This window comes from Blennius ocellaris (assembly GCF_963422515.1).
Source record: "Blennius ocellaris genome assembly, chromosome: 1".
NCBI lineage: Eukaryota > Metazoa > Chordata > Actinopteri > Blenniiformes > Blenniidae > Blennius > Blennius ocellaris.
In genome coordinates this window covers 4,970,270-4,992,275 of record NC_137650.1, presented here as the reverse complement: position 1 = coordinate 4,992,275, position 22,006 = coordinate 4,970,270, and the positions used below count along the sequence as shown (strand labels likewise).

Below are 22,006 nucleotides of genomic sequence, written 5' to 3'. Positions count from 1 at the left end.
AATAAAACCACACGCACATGCATCACAGAACAATCCCCTCTAAACATTAACAAAGGTAGAACACGGACATTCTCGTGGACAGACGACAAAGTTGGATTGTTATTATGGTGACTGTCAAAATAAAACTTACCAAGTCCCAGAAGGACATGGACTGGGAGTCACGACACTCTGGAGGAGACTTTGTTCTTATTATCTCTGCATGTGCAGAACTACTAATTACTATGACAGTGGTGCACATGTGCAGTAGCAGCGTTTCCACTGTCGACAGAGTCTGGGTTTTTCCAGAAGGCTTCGTTTTCAAGTCGTGATCGAAGCCCAAGTGTATTCAATATGTTCAATAGTATATAAAACTTGCGTTTCCAGTGACTTTGAGCGCCGTTGTTGTTTAAACAGACCCAGAATTCCAAGAAAATGTTTTTGTGATTCCCGATAACCTGATTCATCCCTCCAAACACAGTTTGGTGAGTATTGGAGCAATGAGGCAACATACACAATACCAGGCCAGGGGTCATATTGTTCTGGCTGATTCATGTGTAAACAGAGTGTAATACAGCAGAGTTAAAGGAATGAGTTTAATCTGCTGCGAGATGAAATACTCATGAAGAAATAAACACCTGTAGTTCTATAATGGTAAAAGAAATGCATGTAACTGATCTAAAGTTAAAGGAATGTAAATCTTCCAAGGTTGAAGATGCTACTTTGAATAAAAACAGCGGAAATTCAGCAGAGAGACTAGCTGTGGTGATCAACATGATGAAGCTCTTGTCTGCCCGCCGGCACTCGGAAGAGAAAAGACTCCTCAGTCTGATCCTGTCTGCTCACATGCAGCCTTGGCCACAGTCGGCTGTTCGCATACCGCATGATAATTCTCAACTACACGTATAAGCAGGCTCGCTAATTGTGTAAATCTAAAGCCTGGCCACGAGGGGAGGAAATACAAGAGCCAGAGCCTCTCCACTACAGAATATCTGATATCTTTTCTGCAGGAGAGCTCAGCCAGCTGCTGCCAATAGCCTTGGATTGTTGGAGAAAGAAAAAAAAAAAGGAAGACAAGCTTCCCAGAGATAAGAAATGGCAGAAATTGAGGATCTTTATCAAGACGGAGCGAGAGGGAGAGGCCAGGCCGACCTTGGATGAAGAATCAGTTAGTGAAACTCGGGCTGAGAACAGAGCTCATGTTTGGAAACTAAATCCTTATCTTCAGTCAGTGAAGCACTCGGCTGTGGATCCATTACTTCTCTCCTCGACGCAGGTTATTTCCTCAGCGGAGGTTACAGCCTGCTGCTGTTCTGACATTCCCATCAGTAAATACGCTTTAAAACCGACAAACACACCTGAGCAGAGGAAGAACTGACGGCTCAGACGGAGGAAATATGTTTGCTTAGTTCTGTGTGGATGGACGAGGAGAGCCAAGATGAGAAGCTCCTATTTAATTCAGTGAAAACTCGTCATTTCTGCGCTTTTGTTTCAGAAACGTTTCTCGTTTACACATATATAGAAGAAAAGCTGAAAATTATGTCGTTTTTTATATTGGCCGTTAGTGGGTTCCAGCTAAAATCCCCTGAATCTAAAAAAAACAAAACAGAAGCATGATTGACTTAAAAGAGAAGTTTTGTATTCATATCTAAAATATATCTAAAGTTTTGGAGCTGTGTTCTCTTCATTTTAAAGCTTTAAACAGGTCATCAGGTGTAAAGCGGTAAAAACATCTCTGCTGATCACAAATGTTTCAGACCTCCGGATTGGTAGAAAAACTGCTGCAGGTGGAGAAATACCAAAGTATTCTGAGCTGGTTGTGCTATCCATATTATATTGAATTAATACAGGTTTGAATATTGAAAAGACAAATCAGTGAAACGAATTAAGCAGTTGGTTAAAGGAAAAATTACTTTATTATAATTTTTTACATTAAATATAAAAACCCAGATAATCGATAATTACAATTTGCAGGATTCCAACACTTCTAGAAGTTATTCAGAAAAATATTCAGAGAGAAGGTATTTGCTCGGACGAACTGGTGTTAATGAGTAGGGATGAGCGAGTACACCACTATCTGTATCTGTTGAAACTTCTAAATAATCTGTATCCATATCTGTACTCGGAGTGGGCGAGGCCTAGACCGGAAGTGGGCATGGTTCAACTGAAAATGGGTGGGGCTTAAATCAGTACATTATTTTAAGTTTGAAACTGGTATGGATTGATCAGAAGTTGCTTTATTTATTGTTTATTTGCAGAACAGCCTCAGAATTGAGAATCTTTTTTTTTTATATATACATAAAAACACTATATACAGTATACACAGCTTAATTTGTGACATTTATAATGTATTTATGTTTATGAACAGCCATATACAATAAACATATTAATATAGGCTACTTTGTGTGTTCTATGTGTGTGTATTCTTCTCAAAAGCACCACGTTCAGTACGAGCAAAGTTTTCCAAGTGCTGTTTTCAGCTCTGTCTTGTCAATGCACATTACGAAACAAGTTCACTAAATAACTTTAACGATCATAAAAACCGAATTAGAGGCGAACTGAAGAAATCCTTAGGAGTGACAGTCACTCTCTGTGCACGAGCTGCCTGCAGAGACGTGTCTCCTACTGTGTGTGACTGGCCAATCACAGAGCGTGAAGACCGTCACTTACCAAATGAGGTTTAGCACAGATATTGACATGTAAACTTGTATTATGCTCGTGCTCGTAAAAAAATGCATTATTCGTACAAGATACTTGTCTGAAACGAGTATCCGCCTCATCCCTTTTAAGGAGCTTGTTTGAGATTATTTATTTAAGCTAATACTCAGGGTTGGGTAGTAACAGAGTACATGTAACGGCGTTACGCAATTAGGATACAAAATGTTTTTTACTGTTATCCGTTACAGTACATTAAAAAAAAGTGTAATCTTGTTACAGGTATATTGGATAAAAATTGGGATTACTGAGAAGGATTACAATAGAAAATCGGATGGAATAAACTAGAACTGCAGCTGTCACACTTCCCGACGCTTTCAGGCTGGCCGGCACTGAGGCGTTGCCATGGATACAGCAGCCAGCTGCTCCCATCACTATGTTTTAAAGTCGGAGAAATCTCTTAACCTCTCTGTACAATGCTAATTATGCCTCCCAGACGTGAAAGTGCTGCGAACATTCAGGAACTTGACGTCTCACCTGAAGAAACATCTGGTAGGATAAAACCTGCTCACTTTCACTGAAACACACCTGGACTCTGTCAACTAGTTTTATTAGTTCATAACCTGTCAGAAACCTGCCAATAACAGTACTGGTGCTGATGGGAGGAAGACATTCTCAATACGTTTAGAGGATCTCATGTTTCAGGTATTAATTTGGGCAACACGTGCCATTACTTTTTTTTTTTTTCTCAGTCTGCTCGTTGATTCAGTAGGGGGTTGTTCAGTTATTATCAATCAGTGATTCATGCTGCCAGATACAGCTTCTCATCAAACATTCATAAAAAAAAAAAAAACATTAAAACCAATGAGGAAACGAGAGAGAGAGAGAGAGAGAGACAGAGAGAGAGAGAGAGAGAGAGAGAGTTTTGGAAAATATGGACACATTTTCTTGAATACAAATTAAAAGCTTTATTTGTATTATAGTTTTGATTCTTTAAAAATAAATCAGTGTTCGACACCTGATTGGTCACTGAGTTTTGATTTAGTTCAAAACTTGTTAAGTGCAGTTTGTGTATAAGACGTGTCAATATACTGAGCAGACGACACTTTCTATTCTTTCTTGTCTATATTTTTTATATTTGCTGGTGAAGTAATCCAAAAGTAGCTAAAAGTACTCTGGTATGTTACTTTTTTATTTTAGTACTTGGAGTACATGACTGATGACATTTTTTGACAAGTAACTTGGAAATGTAACGGATTACAGTTTTCAAGTAACCTTCCCAACTCTGCTAATACTCCAGACGCAAACGATATGCAAAGGCCATGCGCCGCTGCAAACAGAATCTGCACTTGTGTCGACGCTACGTCACCTCCGACAGCCTTGATTACAGTACATAGTGTAGCATCTATCTACACACTGCTCTGTGTGTACTGAAGACTATAGACCGAGGGTTATTGTGTGCATTAGTCACACTTTAGTCACGTTTAGTATGTGGCATTGTTGTGTGTGAGCACTGAAACCCTTTAGCATGTAGAATGTAGCATACCTCAGAGTAAAATCCTCCTGAGTCACTTTAGCAGTTGTACTAACTTTACAGGTACTTTGTGTAGTATCAGACCTTGTAGTGGTGTCAGAATTGGTGCATCGATCCTACCAATGATATCACACATCAAAAGACTCAAAATTGAAAAAACAACGAGCAAAGATTGTCAAAACACCTGAATAAACCCCAAAAGTGAAAAAAAAGAGTCAAAACTGTTTAAATGGGTAAAACTGCGAAGACCAAATCATTTCAAATACAAGTGAAATGGCAAAAAAAAGTGAAACTCGTGACAACTGAAGTGATTCACACAACTAAAAAAAAAAAGATAAAACTGCAAAAACAACTACTAAACAACATGTCCAGTATTTTAAATTGTAGTCATCAAACATCAGACATGTTATCCCTATTTTTACATTTAGATATTGTGACTCCAAACTAATTGTGATGCTAGAAAGGGCCAAAGCATCTGTTTGAGTTCTAAAGGTTAAAGACCCCTAAAGAGGAACCACTTCCAAGCTTCCATCCATCTGCCACCACTCACTGCAGCGAGTAAGGTTAGCCTGCAATGCAGCTACTTGTAGTGGGATGGCATAGATCAGTCATTCCTGACCACAGGGGCTCCTGACCACAAAGAGGGTGGGGCTTGTGAAGTATTCATGATTTTGAGACAGGGTGTCAAACATAAGGCTGAAAATATAGACATTTACGTTGTGTAGAAAAACATACAATATTACTTATTTTACCAGTCCAGACCACTCAAGATGGAATTTGGATCAAATGTGTTTGACACCCCTGATTGAAAATTGGTCAGTCGGCTTTTAATGAATCTATGTCACAAATGTACTCAGTTTAAGCCTTTACATGAAAAGAGTAACCAGTAGGAGAAAGAAAAGGTGGTGCGTCAGGCGAAAAAGAAAAATAGAGTCCCAAGAGAGTTACAGCAAATATGGCTCCATTGAACACGTATTTGTGTCCCTCAATAAAAAGGCAGTGAATCAGTGGTGTAGATGATTGGGGCTGGACCATCATGAGTCTGTGAGGTTTCTCCTCCGACTGACCTGGAGTGAAGCTCCGTGCTGCCATTGTTGTATTTACTTCCTCGCTCCCACATGCCGTAGTCCGGCACCCGGTAGGCTCGCTCCACACAGAAAACCAGGTTCTGGATGAAGGAAACCTGCAGAGGAAACAAACATCAGGCAGAGGAAGGCAGGACTAAACACAACACACACACAATATACAACAATCACATGTTGGGCTGTGAGGCCTGGAGGAAGACATGGAAAGTATAGTCAAAATACACGCACACGCACGCACACGCACACACACACACACACACACACACACACACACACACACACACACACACACACACACACACACACACACACACACACACACACACACACACACACAGGTGACCTTTGATATTGATCGGCGCTTGTGTGTAACTCTTTCATTATAAAGGTTAGTAAAGTGGACAAGAAAGCTTATTTTTTTATCAAGGCTCAAGGTGAACCTGCCCCTGCAGCCGCAGACGGGATGTAATTAGGTAGTAAATCGCAGCAGCGTGAGAGGCTACAGGTTCACCCAGCAGTCAGAACAAGACTCTGGATGCACACAAATCACTAAGATCCATTTCAGGGAAAAGTGTAAATATCAGTGTGTCAGTCTTGCATTTTCACACACACACACACACAAACACACACACACACAAAAACACCATACACACACACACACACACTCACACTCACACTCACACTCACACTCACACTCACACTCACACACTCACACACTATCAGTGGTGTCCTTGATCCCAGCATTTCCAGTATTTCCACACAGAAATTCTGCAAAAAATAAAACTGCTACCTTATCAAACAGTCACAAAACAGCGTGATTATATGTCTTCAGGGCCGCCCCTGGCCAAGTGGGGGCCCGAAGCAGGATTTTATTTTGGGGGCCCCCTTCCAATAACATAATAATAATGATGATGATGATGATGATGATGATGATTGATGATGATGATGATGATGATGATGATGATGATGATGATGATGATGATGATGATGATGATGATGATGATGCATTACAATTACTAACGAATCAAATGAACAGCCTCTATCAACAGTGGAACAAGAACTTTACAGATGCACACGTCTGAAAAAACTTTGTGGTATAAACAGTTTATGCCACAAAGTTTTTTCTTTTTTATTTCAACAACATCCCACCTTCAAGTGAAGCACGTTTGGAAGCCATCTCTCTCTCTCTCTCTCTCTCTCTCTCTCTCTCTCTCTCTCTCTCTCTCTCTCTCTCTCTCTCTCTCTCTCTCTCTCTCTCTCTCTCTCTCTCTCTCTCTCTCTCTCTCTCTCTCTCTCTCTCTCTCTCTCTCTCTCTCTCTCTCTCTCTCTCTCTCTCTCTCTCTCTTCTCTCTCTCTCTCTCTCTCTCTCTCTCTCTCTCTCTCTCTCTCTCTCTCTCTCTCTCTCTCTCTCCTCTCCTCTTCCTCTCCTCTCTCTCGACCTGGAAACAACTGCCTGCCGGCCCGTCTGACCGCTGATTGGTCAGATGGTGACGCTTCGCGCTTTCAATCATTGCGTCTCTTTTTCTTTTTCTTTTTCTTTCTCTCTCTCTCTCTCTCTCTCTCTCTCCTGCCTCGGGATGACTTGGTGGCGGTGTTCTACGCGCCTCTCAGCAAAATGCAGCGCATCCTTTGCGCATTTGCAGAGAATGATGATACTTTATTGATCCTGAGGGAAATTCAATTCACTTGCGCAAAATGGGGGCCCCCATGGATTGCGGGGCCCTACGCACAGCGCGTGTTCTGCGTGTAGGGAGGGGCGGGCCTGGGTGTCTTAAAAAAAGTGTGTGTTTCTGTATGTAATGGATCAGTGGAAAGGATGGCAGAATTAGCTTGAAGAAGCTTCCAATTCAACCTTCTTAAGCTGAACAAAAAGACAAATCTTTGACTGGTGCTGTGCTGTGAAGAGTAAACCAAATGATTAGTTTCACAAACAGGAGGGAAAGTAGGATGTAAAGTGGAAAATTAAAAAAGAAACTGAACATATTTTAGGTTTATAGAAGAAAAGTGAAAAAAGGTGAGAAATTGATGCGATCCATTTCTATCTAGTATTTTTCAACATGCTTTGTTTTGTTGTTCATTATAAAATCTGAACCTTGACTCAAAACCTTATGCACTACTTTACCATAAAACTCTGAGGCCGTGATTTCAGGTAACACACACTCAAAGGCCACTTTATTAGGAACACCTGTTTATCTGGTAACACTGATATCAGATCATTCACATGGTGTGTGTGTGTGTGTGTGTGTGTGTGTGTGTGTGTGTGTGTGTGTGTGTGTGTGTGTGTGTGTGTGTGTGTGTGTGTGTGTGTGTGTGTGTGTGTGTGTGTGTGTGTGTGTGTGTGTGTGTGTGTGTCATGAGGAGAATGAGAGGAAATCGACCTGTTCTAAAGCTCCAGCATGAAGATAACAGGAGGAACGTCTAAATCAATATCTCCATCTGCAAGCAGCTAAAAGGGAGAGACATGAGATGTGTGACGACTTAAAGGCCTTGAATCATTAAAAGCAGCTGAAAGTAGCTGCGTGTTCCTGAGTGATGGGAGATTTAATCAGAAGTGACGCAGCCGGGGAGGAGATGAACGAGTGAAGGAGTGAAGAGAGAACCTGAGTTAAACAGGCTGCGTTTCCTGGATCTGTTATTTTGGGGTTTATGAGCACAATGATTAATGAGGGGAACTATTTACTATCTTAATGGTATCTTAATTAACGTTACTGCCCAGCAGCCACACGTGCCTCTCAATCTCCCAACTATCGCTGTCTGCTTGAGAGAGCGAGGACATTTACAAACACCAACTACATCTGCTTTTCTTTGCCGCGCGCAGCAGAAGAGCTCAGACTGAAACCAGATGAACTCGATAATGTAAACGGAGGAAATCAGAGTCGGAGTGTGTGTTTGTGCTGCCGCAGCCTGGAAACGATCTGTGGAAGGAGAAAGAAATACTGCAATGCAGCTTCCAGCTCCTCCGTCAGGCAAACGCAGGCGGACTCCACAAGCATCCCGACGCCGGCAACATCACAACAAACATTGTAATAATGTGATTTGTGGGAATGACACACAATGCAAACAAAGGCCGAGAGGCGACTCCGTAAATAACCAACACTCACTGTTTAACCGCGCTAATGAAGTCCGCTGCACAAACAACTGGCCTTGCTATTAAAGACAGACTCACAATGTCAATTTGTTCTGCCGGGACTGAGCAACAGAGAGAAATGAGTGATTGTAGGGAAAAGGGGTGGATCGCTGGGTAAACAATGTGAACGGGCTAATTGGTTAGCGGTGAAATGTGTTACCGTGTTTCTGAAGATAAGCTTAATTTAGTCAACACATGCTCTTACCAAGGGCACAAATTGCAGCGCTCTGTGGCGGTAAGTAAGGCTGTAAAAACCAGCAGAATTAATGAGTTTCTAACAGCTCCTGCGGGCCGCGCCATAAACAGCACAGTGTGTAAAGCCGCCAGCGAGTCCTGGTGTTCCTCTTTCAGGAGACGAGCAGAGAGAAGGCAGGAGAAACACTGAGCGGTGGGGGACACATGCATCAGACGAGGAGACACGCACTCCCACAGAGTGCCGCAGTAATGGAGGGCTGGGGCGCTGCCAAACAACACGTTACCGATTCCTTTCCCCGAGAGGACATTTAAGCTTCCACAATGAAATGATCTGAACGGTTCCCCGCTGGAAGTCAACCGAGCGGCTCAGCAAAAACATGAATGTGGGGCGAGCTATAAAAGTGAGCTCACGTCCTGTGGACCTGCCTCGTACGGCCAGGACTCAGCTAACTGGATTCTCAGAGTTCATTAACATCGTTCATGTCCTATTAGGTAGCGGTTACATCGGCAGGGCGAAACCAACCCAGAGAGGAAGCTGAATGTCTGCAGGATAGCTTGAGGTACACTAACGACTGCACGGCAGCGCAAGCTAACACGATAGCGATCCGCCAGAGAACTGACAGAATGTACGCCTTGAACAACCACAAATGAGCTTTAAAACTAAAGGAGTGAGGATTAAGCGTCACAACCATTAAGGCCCTGTTTTACAAGTGAAGACAGAAACTTTCCTTGTGTTTTGGACCGTTACTCAACAACGGTGCTCAGAGCCTCTGAAAACACACATTTTCAAAAACGTTTCAACTTCGTCTCTGTGACAATGAGGAAAAATGCAATTTTGCTCCTGCTCCTGGTCACTGCAGCCGTAGTTACCAGTACCAATGTTTCCTCCAGAGTGTCATGACTCCCAGTCCATATTTTCCTTGACTTGGTACTTTTATTTTGACAGTCGCCGTAATAACAGTCCAACTTGGTCGTCTGTCCACGAGAATGTCCGTGTTCTCCCTTTGTTAATGTTTAGAGTATAATGTTCTCTGCTGCATGTGTGTGTGGTGTCATCACAAAAACAAACAACAGCAACTGGTGGACCAACACTTGTTGCTCCACCACTGTATCATTTTCAGTGTTTCTGCTGTTGTTGAGAAAACATTGCGTGTAAAGGGGAACTTTGCTGAAACAAAACCGCAACATCATGTTTTCACTTGAAACCTCATGGAAACATTTAAGTGTTTTGGCCATTTAGCCTTTTTTGTTGTTTGACCATTTCAGATATTTGATATATTCACAGTTTTGACTATTCATTTCTGGATTATTATTTCTATTAATCTATTGTTTTTTTTTTTAATGTCATTTATTTATTTAAAAGGTCCCATGTACAATTTAACATAAAAGCTGCTATTTGATGCATTGTACCAGATTTAGCTGGAGGCTAATTCTCATTTGCCGTCCCGTGATTTCAAGTGGTTTTGTTTGTTAGAGCCATTCTTGGTGTGGAATTATGAGGCTTTTTGAAACAGCAAATAAAATGAAAATAGAACAGTTCATCTTGATTTCTAGACGTGAGAGCTGCATGGAGCCACTGCATGTAGGCCTTGTTCTGACCACCCCTGGTCAGCCGGGACTCCAAAGGAAATCAGTTCAAACCGGAATGAACACGTTTGTTTGTGTCCAGCGGGAAGTGACACACTTTCACCTTTTCCCGTGAGCATCTCTACACACCAGTCAGACAGCTCTGTGCTGTCAGGCAATTGTTTAGGAGGCAGTCACACACATACACATACATACTGTATGTCGGAAATACATACATGTATCCATATATAAATCATATTGATAATAAAATAGATCATCTATATTCAGTGGTGTCCTTGATTCCAGCATTTCCAGTATTTCCACACAGAAATTCTGCAAAAAATAAAACTGCTACACATGGGTTGCAGGTGGTACATTGGTCAGGAGTGTCCCCCAGCCGTGAGGTTGGTGGTCGTCTCACCTCGTCAGTGTTGTAGATGATCTGCAGGCCGGAGCAGATCATCTCCACCAGGTAGAGCAGGAACAGACACACGGCATCAATCTGCAGCAGAGGAACACACGTTATTCTCTCTTCTTCTTCAACCTCTTCCTCATGTTAAAAGACCTTCAGGCCCTCAGCATGTTCTTGTCTGTGGCTCAATGAGCAGCAGGTTTTAAACTCTGACCCAGTTAAACAAAACATATTGATGAAGTGGAAAATGTAATTTCAGCAGGGGAATTTCACTTCATTCCGTTTTCTCTTGAACACCGTTTAACATTCATTTTGTACCAGTAATTTCACTGTGGATTGTTAAAAGTTCCGACAATCAGGGTCATATTTCTATAGATACACTTCAGTTCAATATTAATTGAAAAGTAAGTAATTTTGAGACAAGAAATAGTCACCTGAGGCCACAGAGTAGTAATTTGAGGGAATAATAGTAATCTCTGGCCACAATATTTGATGCCATATTATTTGAAACAGGCGTGACGCGGGTTATGAGATAACAGCCTCTCTGTCCAGATGTGTGTGTGTCTGACCTGCAGGTGGTGGTAGTCACTGTAGGTGTGAACCTCATCTCCAGTATTGACGTTGAAGACAGAGTGCAGACACTTGGAGGGGCTGGGGTCTTGCTTGAATTGCTCCACCTGAGAGAGAGAGAGCCAGAGCAAGAGAGCGAGAGCGAGAGCGAGAGCGAGAGAGAGAGAGAGAGAGAGAGTTAAAAAGCAAACAGACAGATGTGGGAACTTCCAGTTCAGCAAGACGCTACAGGAGAACCGCCACAGTCATTACACACGAATGGAGCTGAATCTGTAAATCTCTCCAGAGCCTGGAGTGAAAGAAACACACCGCACCTCTTTAAGATCACCAACGTTCCATTAATATACTGTTCTCTGTCTTCCTACTAAGGTCATTAAATGGACAAAGTTTTGGTTGCTCTCCCTCTTCTACTTTATTAGATTCACACTTTATCTGCTTAAATTAATTTATTTGCTTCAAGAGCATGTCATTGTTTGAATATTTGCAGTTTTGTGCTGTGACGTACGATTGAACTATTTTTCAAAGTCATATTCAATCATTCTAAACAATAGCATGCCCCCCCTCCCCCGCCCCACCTTTTATAATGGCAGCAGATTTTTCTGTAGTTGCTCCATCAAACTTTCACAGAATCATATTTAAATAGACAAAACAAAAAACAGAAAACAAACAGCTAAAGGAATTAACGTGGTAAAACCGATAAAACTGCTAACATGACAAGAAAACTGAAGTTTGTTGAAAAGGCTAAAAGTAAGATCAAGCGCAACAAATCTGAACGGCTCAAAGTGACTAAAAGAAAATTAAAACGGCCAAAAAAAAACTTGAAAACATTGGTCAGTAGGTAGATTTTAAAATCTATGCTTCACCTAGACTTGTCCACTCAGGGAGAACAGAACTGAACAGACAGAATTCCACTGTAATAAAAGCTCTGGTGCTTCTTAGATTTTCTCCATGTCCATAAAAACCAATGTTGTCCGGGGTTACTGACGACAGAACTTGAGGGGATCACGTGGATGATTTCTGTTCTAAACTCTGGCCGAGGGCCTGGGCCTGCTGCTGCTCTTAGAACCACGGTTGAACTGATGATGACAAAAGGGAGGGAGCTCACTGTCGCTTTGGTTTTGTGAATGTTCTGTTGATCTTGTTTGAAATAATGCTTTGAAAAAGCAAGAAAAATGCCCTTAGAGCTAAAGGAACTAAAGTATTAAAAAAAAAAAACACACACAACCAGCTTGACATTAAAACAGCTCAAATAACTAAATTGTTGAAGAATAATTTAAAAAAAGAAACACAGCTAAAGACAAAACAAAACAGTAAAGATCTGAGAATATAAAGCAAGTTTACAGTTCTAAATCATGATTAAAACCATAAATGCAAGTAAGAATAAGAGTAAATCTATCCTAATATGGATTCCTTTTTAAAAGTTAAACCTACAGTATTTTGCAGTCTCAGATTAATTTTATTTGATAGAAGATGCTTTAAAGACACTTCTTCAAGTCATAAATAAAAACCTAAAAAGCTGCGTACAGATTGAATTATAAGTTACATGCAGACCTTATTGTTCTCTCTGCATCTGTGTGACTTCATTGCAAAACAGCTCAGACTCCTGGCCTGGCATGAGACGACATCATTTTCAGTGTTTCTGCCTTTTGTATTACTATTTACTCTATACCTTTAATAACCATATCTCTATTTTACTTATTTTTATTTACTTTATTTTTTTTTTCTGTTTATATGTGCTGTTATGCACCTTGTGATTCATGTCTGGGAAGTGTGCTATATAAATAAAGTTCTATTCTATTCTAAAGCTAAAACATTTATGATATTAAAACGCAGAAATGACGTTTTCACTTGAAACGCTGTTGTGCAAATGAAGCCTTGATAAGATAATGGTATGAAATAAATGTTCACGCTGACAGATGTGACCGCAGTGTGGACGTCTGAAGGGAGCCACAACTTCAGTCATTATAGAGTGAGATGAGCTCTCACTCTGAGCGACGGAGTGAGGCGAGCTCTCACTCTGAGCGACGGAGTGAGGCGAGCTCTCACTCTGAGCGACGGAGTGAGGCGAGCTCTCACTCTGAGCGACGGAGTGAGGCGAGCTCTCACTCTGAGCGACGGAGTGAGGCGAGCTCTCACTCTGAGCGACGGAGTGAGGCGAGCTCTCACTCTGAGCGACGGAGTGAGGCGAGCTCTCACTCTGAGCGACGGAGTGAGGCGAGCTCTCACTCTGAGCGACGGAGTGAGGCGAGCTCTCACTCTGAGCGACGGAGTGAGGCGAGCTCTCACTCTGAGCGTTAAAGTGAGGCGAGCTCTCACTCTGAGCGTTAAAGTGAGGCGAGCTCTCACTCTGAGCGACGGAGTGAGGCGAGCTCTCACTCTGAGCGACGGAGTGAGGCGAGCTCTCACTCTGAGCGACGGATTGAGGCGAGCTCTCACTCTGAGCGACGGAGTGAGGCGAGCTCTCACTCTGAGCGACGGAGTGAGGCGAGCTCTCACTCTGAGCGACGGAGTGAGGCGAGCTCTCACTCTGAGCGACGGAGTGAGGCGAGCTCTCACTGAATGATACCAGTGTTGACAGTTGGCCTGAGCAGTGAGAGTCGGTCAGGTTCAGGCTCAGACACTGTGACCTGCTTCATCACAGACTTCATCACTTCAGCACTTTGTGTGTTTACTGGATCGACTCGACTGCACAGAGAATCACAGATGGGACACCAGCCCTGTCGTGCAGTTATTAATAATTGGGCCTTTGTCCCATTTTTACCTCGTTTGTTTCTCTTCTCCTCCCCTCCATCTCTGCTCTCTCCCCGTCATCCAGCTGTCTGCATTTTTCATCCTACCTCCCACCTTCACGCCACCTTCCTTTCTACATCCTGGTCCTCTGCTTTCTCTCTGTGCATCTTTATCTCTTCTCACACGCGCTCCTTTCTTTTTTTGTTCATTCTTTACTCGCCGTACGTCTCTTTACCTGCATACTGAGGTCACGGTGGAGACCCTCTGTCCCACTTTCACTGCTCCACTTCCTGCTGTCCCACAGCGCTCCTGTGTGTGTGTGTGTGTGTGTGTGTGTGTGTGTGTGTGTGTGTGTGTGTGTGTGTGTGTGTGTGTGTGTGTGTGTGTGCGCGCATGCAACAATATTTGTCCTCGCCATTTTTATATCTAAATCAGACTGATCTCGCTTATCTGCTGTAACACTCCAGTATGAGCTTGAACTCGTCATCACACTTACTTTTGGATTACTTCACCAGCAAACATCAAAAATAAAGACAAGAAAGAATAGAATGCGTTGTCTGCTCAGTGAATCGACACATCTTGTACACAAATTGCACTAAAGTTTTGAACTAATCAAAACTCAGTAACCAATCAGGTGTCGAACACTGATTTTTTTTTTTAAAGAATCAAAACTCTCTCTCTCTCTCTCTCTCTCTCTCATATTTTTATGTATTGTAATGGGTTACAGTTTTTTTTGTATCCTAATTACGTAACGCTGTTACATGTAATCTGTTACGACCCAACCTTGCTTATGAGACTGATATAACCGAATTGGCCATCATTTCCTGTTAAGACAGGTGTTGCTCCAAGGTATCTGGTACAGATCTGATTAAAATTTCAATAACATAATTAATAACTATCTTTGATAATTATTAATCATCATCAATAGCCAAACACAACATAAATGGTACCTAGTGATCCTTATGAGGTAAGAAATGCCTACAGTGTCATGACTGTGATATAGCGGCAGCAAGTCTCCACCACACGCAAATCCTCAAACATATCCTTGTTTACAAGGCTTTATGTTATTTAGATAAACATCAGCCATAAAGCTGAACTAAGTGAGGCATTTATGATGAAGAGAATATCAGCTGGTTGGTTTGTGATGCAATCCTGCAGGCAGCTCCTGGTGATATCTGACCAGCAGTGGCCTGCGCGTCACATCTTCAATAAAAGTGGCGTGTACTCGTTAAGTGCTGGGGACAAGGCCGTAACGAAGGCTGCTCGCCATAATTAACTGTGTAAACACAGCGTTGTAATTAAGACACAGAAAAGCTCTCTCCTAAATCAGGTCGTCAAGGTCGAAGCAAAATGAAACAGAAAAGCTTTCCAAGGTAAAGGTGGTGCATGTTCAGTGACACATAAGGCTGCGGTATTAAAAGATGTTCGGGGGGAAATATGAAAATAAAGATCTGGAGTCAGGAGACAAATCTGGGTACACAACATACTGCTCATCCACTTCCACCCATTCACCAGCGTTCTCATAATGGTGACGTGTAATTTCCCCCTTGGGAGCAGAAGTCATTGGCAATTAACAGGTTGCCAGTGATTAAGCTGTGTGGAGTGAGGCGGTTGCCTCCCGCTGTCATTTGTTGTGATATAAAAGAGGGAGCATAAGCGTCCGGCGTGCCAGCTCAGAGAGGCTTTGATGAGCGGCAGCTTTGATCTGCCGCATTCGCTGAATTAGAAAGTGATGATGGAGGAGAATTGAAGCTGAAACTCACCTTATCAGCCTGTCGCATGTAGCAGTACAGGATGCCGCGCATGCACTTGATGGCAGAGTGCTCCAGCTCGTGAGTCCGGCCCATGTCGTCGTCGATGCGCCTGCAAAGCCACAAAACCAGGAGAAAATAATATCAAACACTCTTCCTAAAGGTCTCCAACAACCAATAGTGTAGTAACTGCCAAAAACATGATCATTTTGGCCATTCCAAATGTAATATAGACAAGTAGCTTTCCAATAATGGAATCGAAGGACATTTTGGAAGTTGTTGGAATAATACAGATGTCCAACTAGAAAAGATGTCGATGTCTAAAGAAGAAAACTGATCCTAAATATCTAAAATGTGAGATGAAGGCCCTCCTCAAAACTCAAATATATTCTAAATGACAGAGGCGTTGGGATCAAGAGAACAGGGGCAGACCATTTTTCCAGATGCAAAAGGAAGGTAGGAAAATTAAAAGTGTTGCAAATGAGTAGGAGGGAACAAATTGTCATTGCAAGGTTAAGGTTGGGACATTGTGGGCTTAATGGTACTTTGTGTTTAATAGGGAAGCATCCATCAGGTTTATGTGAGTGTGGATTACATGTGGCGCATGCTACAGTTGATACGAGGATTGAGAAGGCGGGGGATGGAGTCTTCCCAGTTAAACAGTGTTTTAAATGACGTTGAGGGGGAATTTAATGATGTTTTAATGTTTTTAAAAGAAACGGGATTATTTGGTAGAATTGAGTTAAAACAAATAAAAGGGATAGTAGGCCAGTAGGTGGCGCTAATGCACCCCAACATTGAGTGGCATCCATCATTAAGCCACCTTTTTCTCAACTGGAAAAAGGTGGCTTGCCCTCTTCAGGTCGGTGGAGTGCCCTTGTCCAAAGTGGAAAAGTTCAAGTATCTCAGGGTCTTGTTCATGAGTGAGGGGAAGATGGAGCGTGAGATCGACGGGTGGATCGGTGCAGCATCCGCAGTTCTGCGGTCGTTGTACCGGTCCGTCATGGTGAAGAAGGAGCTGAGCCAAACGATGAAGCTCTCGATTTACCGGTCGATCTTCGACCCTACCCTCACCTATGGTCATGAACTATGGGTCATGACCGAAAGAACGAGATCCCGGATGCAAGCGGCTGAAATGAGCTTCCTCCGTAGGGTGGCTGGGCGTACCCTTAGAGATAGGGTGACCAGCTCAGTCACCCTTAGAATTAGGGTGAGGAGCTCAGTCCCCCTTAGAGATAGGGTGAGGAGCTCAGTCCCCCTTAGAGATAGGGTGAGGAGCTCAGTCCCCCTTAGAGATAGGGGGAGGAGCTCAGTCCCCCTTAGAGATAGGGTGAGGAGCTCAGTCCCCCTTAGAGATAGGGTGAGGAGCTCAGCCACCAGGGAGGAGCTCGGAGTAGAGCCGCTGCTCCTCCACATCAAGAGGAGCCAGTTGAGGTGGCTCGGGCATCTATTTCGGATGCCCCCCGGACGCCTCCCCAGGGAGGTGTTCCGGGCATGTCTCTCCGGTAGGAGGCCTCGGGGCAGACCCAGGACACACTGGAGGGACTATGTCTCTCTATGGCCTGGGAACACCTTGGGGTGCCACCGGAGGAGCTGGAGGAAGTGTCTGGGGCGAGGGAAGTCTGGGCATCCCTCCTTAGACTGCTGCCCCTGCAACCCGGCCCGGATAAGCGGCGGTCAATTGATGTATGGTAAATACATCTTACATCATTCTTACATCAGTTTTTATATTCTGTTACGGGCAGTTGGGGTTGGTGTGTGGGTGTGTGCATGCGCATGTTTCTATTTTATTTTATTTTTTCTCTTTTATGTGAAGCACTTTATGTTGCACGTATGTATGAAAAGTGCTCTAAAAATAAAGTTTGATTTGATTTGATTTGATAAATAAATATAATTTTAGGAATCATACTTGCTGTTTTATTAATGAGCACAAAGGTGAATGAAATGTCGACCTCTTCTGTGTCAAGAACTCCAAAATCCTTCAAGCTTTACTGTTTATTCTGGTCATTAATATAACTATTGATTCAAATTCCTAATTAACTGTTTAGTATAACTAATGAGACTGATTTAACTGAATTTGCTATCATACCGTGTTAAACAGGCAGTGTCCCATTTTAACTGATGCATATCAGATTAAATTTTTAATAAAATAATTCATAACTATCTTTGATAATTATTAATAATTATCAATGACCAAACTGCCATAACCCAACATTTTGATATTGACATTCTACAGACGAGCCGCCACGGTTGATAGGTTAAGCATTATCTTTCTACTCACGACAATCTGTATTAAAACTTGTTTATGTTTATGTTGAATTTACTTTGTTCTTTACATGCATAAATGTGCTGCCGTTTTCATCAAAATGGACATAGAGTTGCTATAGAGGGTATCGAGTGATAACAAACGAGTCATAACAGAAGATATAGAGTCACTACAGATGATAAACAGTCACTATAGAGGATATGGAGACATTATGGAGGATATAGAGTCATAACAAAAGATATAAAGTCACTAAATATAAACTGCCTTAGCAGTGAAGAAGGCTTCATTTTTAACTGCAGTTTTATTTTTTGGGGGCGGAAATGTTTGTGCAGCAGCACTCAGACCTCAATGGAGCTTACGGTCACATATAATGATTTAATCCATTGAAAGAGGACACCTGGTTGAAACTTAAGAGTTATGCTGCGTCTTTCACTCACAAGCTGAAAAAGGTGACGGCAGACTTGGGTTAGCGAGCAGACGGCATGTATCAGAGCTCAGAGTGAGGGCGACAGCACCAACTGTACATTTAATCAGGACTAAAGAAAAACGAAAAGGCCGTCCGGACGTTGACATCAGAGCTGTGAGAGAGTGAGTCTGTGAGCATGAAGAGACGCTAAATATAGCATGTTTAAACGAATGAAGTGATGAAATGAGAGCGGATAAAAGATAAAAGTTATCATGGCGACTTTGAGTGGGAGTATACATCAAACCCAACACACACGCACGCCCTCAGAAAGACACACACGCACGCACGCACGCACGCACGCACGCACGCACGCACGCACACACACACACACACACACACACACACACACACACAGCTGGGTGTGAAGTAAGTAATGGCACTAGCCAGGCCTGTCAGATGAGAATCATCTTAATTAAATCCCTCTGACAATTCTAATAGAGGCGGCCATGACTGATGAGGGGATCTGCCGCTGGTCACATAGCTGCTCTGCGCTCTATTTTTACCCCTCCCCTCCCACCCCCCCATCTCTCCACCTCCTTTGTTTGCTCGGCCTGTCTCTCCTTCACTCTTTTTCGGTATCACTTCTTTCCCTCCATCCTATTACAGGCTCATTTGGTGGGAGTGCTCCTTTCCCTGGAGTCTAATCATGGAGGGAAGCAGCCATCAAGAGTGGGCACAGTTGATAAAGGTGTTTTTTTTATTTATTTTTTAGGGTGAGTGGGGGGGGGGGGTCTCCTTCAAGCAATATTACCGGCATGGTTAAAACGCAAAGCCGTCCAATGACAGAGTTAGATTAAAGATAAACGCGTGAAATAGAGGAAGAAAAACTAAAGTGGAAGGAGCAGAGAGAGGAGGTGGCGCCATGGGACAGACACCACAAACACAAGTAAGGTTTCCTTCCCGTTCTGCTGCGATGTTGCATGGGCCAACACCACCAGCAGTTTCTGCACAGCTTCAGTTACACTCACTTCAACCAACACACACGTCAACACATGAACCAGTGTTTGGTTTTCAGTGAAGCAGCGTGTGTCAGAGATCAATAAGGCCTCGTTTACATGATGGACTTTTACATGTACTGTCCTGTTATAGAGCAGGTTGTCTTCCGATTTGTAAATGCACCTTTTTCACATTTTTGTTTGATAAACATTTTGCATTTACACTGCAACATTTTGAAGACAATGTCTGTTTAGAGGGAAACTACAGAAACGCTGAAAACAATGTAGTTAGCATGTTGGGCCACTAGTTGGTGCTATTGTATGTTTTTGTAGTGAAAGAAATGAGAGTACATATACGTTTGTCAACAAGAAAACTACCAGGTCCAAGGAGACTATGGACTGAGAGTCATGATGCGACGGAGGAAACATTGTTCTGCTTGTCCAGCGACTGAGCTTGTGCAGGAGAACTGTTTACCACAGCTGTGGTGTGCATGAGCAGAAGCAACATTTTCAAAAAATGTCCTTCATTTCTGCAGAGACGAATTCAGAGTGATTTCAGTAAAGTTGTGTTTTTAGTGGATCTGAGCACCATTGTCTTCCACTGAAGAAGACACCAAACACAGGACTGCCAAATGGAATGCGTTCACTCACTTTTTCAGTTATTTATGGTCCCAGCAGAAAAAATGTATTTTCATCACTGCTGTTGTAGTGAAGTGCGCTTATTCAAGCTGGACCAGGTCTCTGAGATGGACCAGCGGTCTGAGATGGACCAGGAGTCTGAGATGGATCAGGGGTCTCAGATGGACTTGGGGCCTGAGATGAAGCAGAGGCATGAGATGGACTAAGGGTCTGAGATGGACCATGGGCATGAGATGGTCCAGGGGCATGACATGGACCAGAGGTATGACATGGATCAGGGATCTGAGATGGACCAGGGGCATGAGATGGACCAGAGGTATAAGATGGACCAGGGCTCTGAGATGGACCAGTGGTCTGAGATGGACCAGTTGTCTCAGATGGACAAGGGGCCTGAGATGGACCAAGGACATGAGATGGACCAGGGGTCTGAGATGGACCAGTGGTCTGAGATGGACCAGTTGTCTCAGATGGACAAGGGGTCTGAGATGGACCATGGGCATGAGATGGACCATGGGCATGAGATGGACCATGGGCATGAGATGAACCAGGGCTCTGAGATGGACCAGTGGTATGAGATAGATCAGGGGCCTGAGATGGACCAGTGGTCTGAGATGGACCAGGGGCATGATATGGACCAGTGGTCTGAGATGGACCAGTTGTCTCAGATGGACAAGGGGCCTGAGATGGACCAAGGACATGAGATGGATCAGGGGTCTCAGATGGACTTGGGGCCTGAGATGAAGCAGAGGCATGAGATGGACTAAGGGTCTGAGATGGACCATGGGCATGAGATGGTCCAGGGGCATGACATGGACCAGAGGTATGACATGGATCAGGAATCTGAGATGGACCAGGGGCATGAGATGGACCAGAGGTATAAGATGGACCAGGGCTCTGAGATGGACCAGTTGTCTCAGATGGACAAGGGGCCTGAGATGGACCAAGGACATGAGATGGACCAGGGGTCTGAGATGGACCAGTGGTCTGAGATGGACCAGTGGTCTGAGATGGACCAGTTGTCTCAGATGGACAAGGGGTCTGAGATGGACCATGGGCATGAGATGGACCATGGGCATGAGATGAACCAGGGCTCTGAGATGGACCAGTGGTATGAGATAGATCAGGGGCCTGAGATGGACCAGGGGTCTGAGATGGACCAGGGGCATGAGATGGACCAGGGGTCTGAGATGGACCAGGGGTCTGAGATGGACCAGGGGCATGAGATGGACCAGGGGTCTCAGATGGACCAGGGGTCTGAGATGGACCAGGGGTCTGAGATGGACCAGGGGCATGAGATGGACCAGGGGTCTGAGATGGACCAGGGGTCTGAGATGGACCAGGGGCATGAGATGGACCAGGGGTCTCAGATGGACCAGGGGTCTGAGATGGACCAGGGGTCTCAGATGGACCAGGGGTCTGAGATGGACCAGGGGCATGAGATGGACCAGGGGTCTGAGATGGACCAGGGGTCTGAGATGGACCAGGGGCATGAGATGGACCAGGGGTCTCAGATGGACCAGGGGTCTGAGATGGACCAGGGGCATGAGATGGACCAGGGGCATGAGATGGACCAGGGGTCTCAGATGGACCAGGGGTCTGAGATGGACCAGGGGTCTGAGATGGGCCAGGGGCATGATATGGACCAGGGGTCTGAGATGGACCAGGGGCATGATATGGACCAGGGGTCTGAGATGGACCAGGGGTCTGAGATGGACCAGGGGCATGATATGGACCAGGGGTCTGAGATGGACCAGGGGTCTGAGATGGACCAGGGGCATGATATGGACCAGGGGTCTGAGATGGACCAGGGGCATGAGATGGACCAGGTTTATTTGTATTGTGGTTTTGATCCGTTGTTAGTGTTGGACACCTGACTGGTGACAGAGTTTTGATTGAGTTCAAAACTTGTTCTGTTCAGTGCAATGTGTGTCTGCTGTGTATAAGACGGGTCAACACACTGAGCAGACGACACACTCTATTCTTTCTTGTCTTAGTTTTTTATGATTGCTTGTGAAATAATTCAAAAGTAACTAAAAGTACTCTGGTACATTACATTTTTATTTTAGTACTTAGAGTAAGATACTGATTCCACAGGTAAC

The 22,006-nt window shown here is 43.8% G+C and overlaps 1 protein-coding gene across 3 annotated transcripts in view; it reads right to left on the bottom strand.

Annotated features, from left to right (window-relative positions):
• Nucleotides 1–22,006, bottom strand: part of phkb (phosphorylase kinase, beta) — a 145,514-nt gene that overhangs the window by 98,304 nt on the left and 25,204 nt on the right. For all 3 annotated transcript variants that reach the window (XM_080497023.1, XM_080497022.1, XM_080497024.1), the window contains 4 exons: nucleotides 15,614–15,713; nucleotides 11,120–11,227; nucleotides 10,560–10,640; nucleotides 5,233–5,348 (listed from right to left, as the gene is read on the bottom strand). In XM_080497023.1, the coding sequence (XP_080353149.1) occupies nucleotides 5,233–5,348; nucleotides 10,560–10,640; nucleotides 11,120–11,227; nucleotides 15,614–15,713 (405 nt within the window). The remainder of the gene's footprint in view (nucleotides 1–5,232; nucleotides 5,349–10,559; nucleotides 10,641–11,119; nucleotides 11,228–15,613; nucleotides 15,714–22,006) is intronic.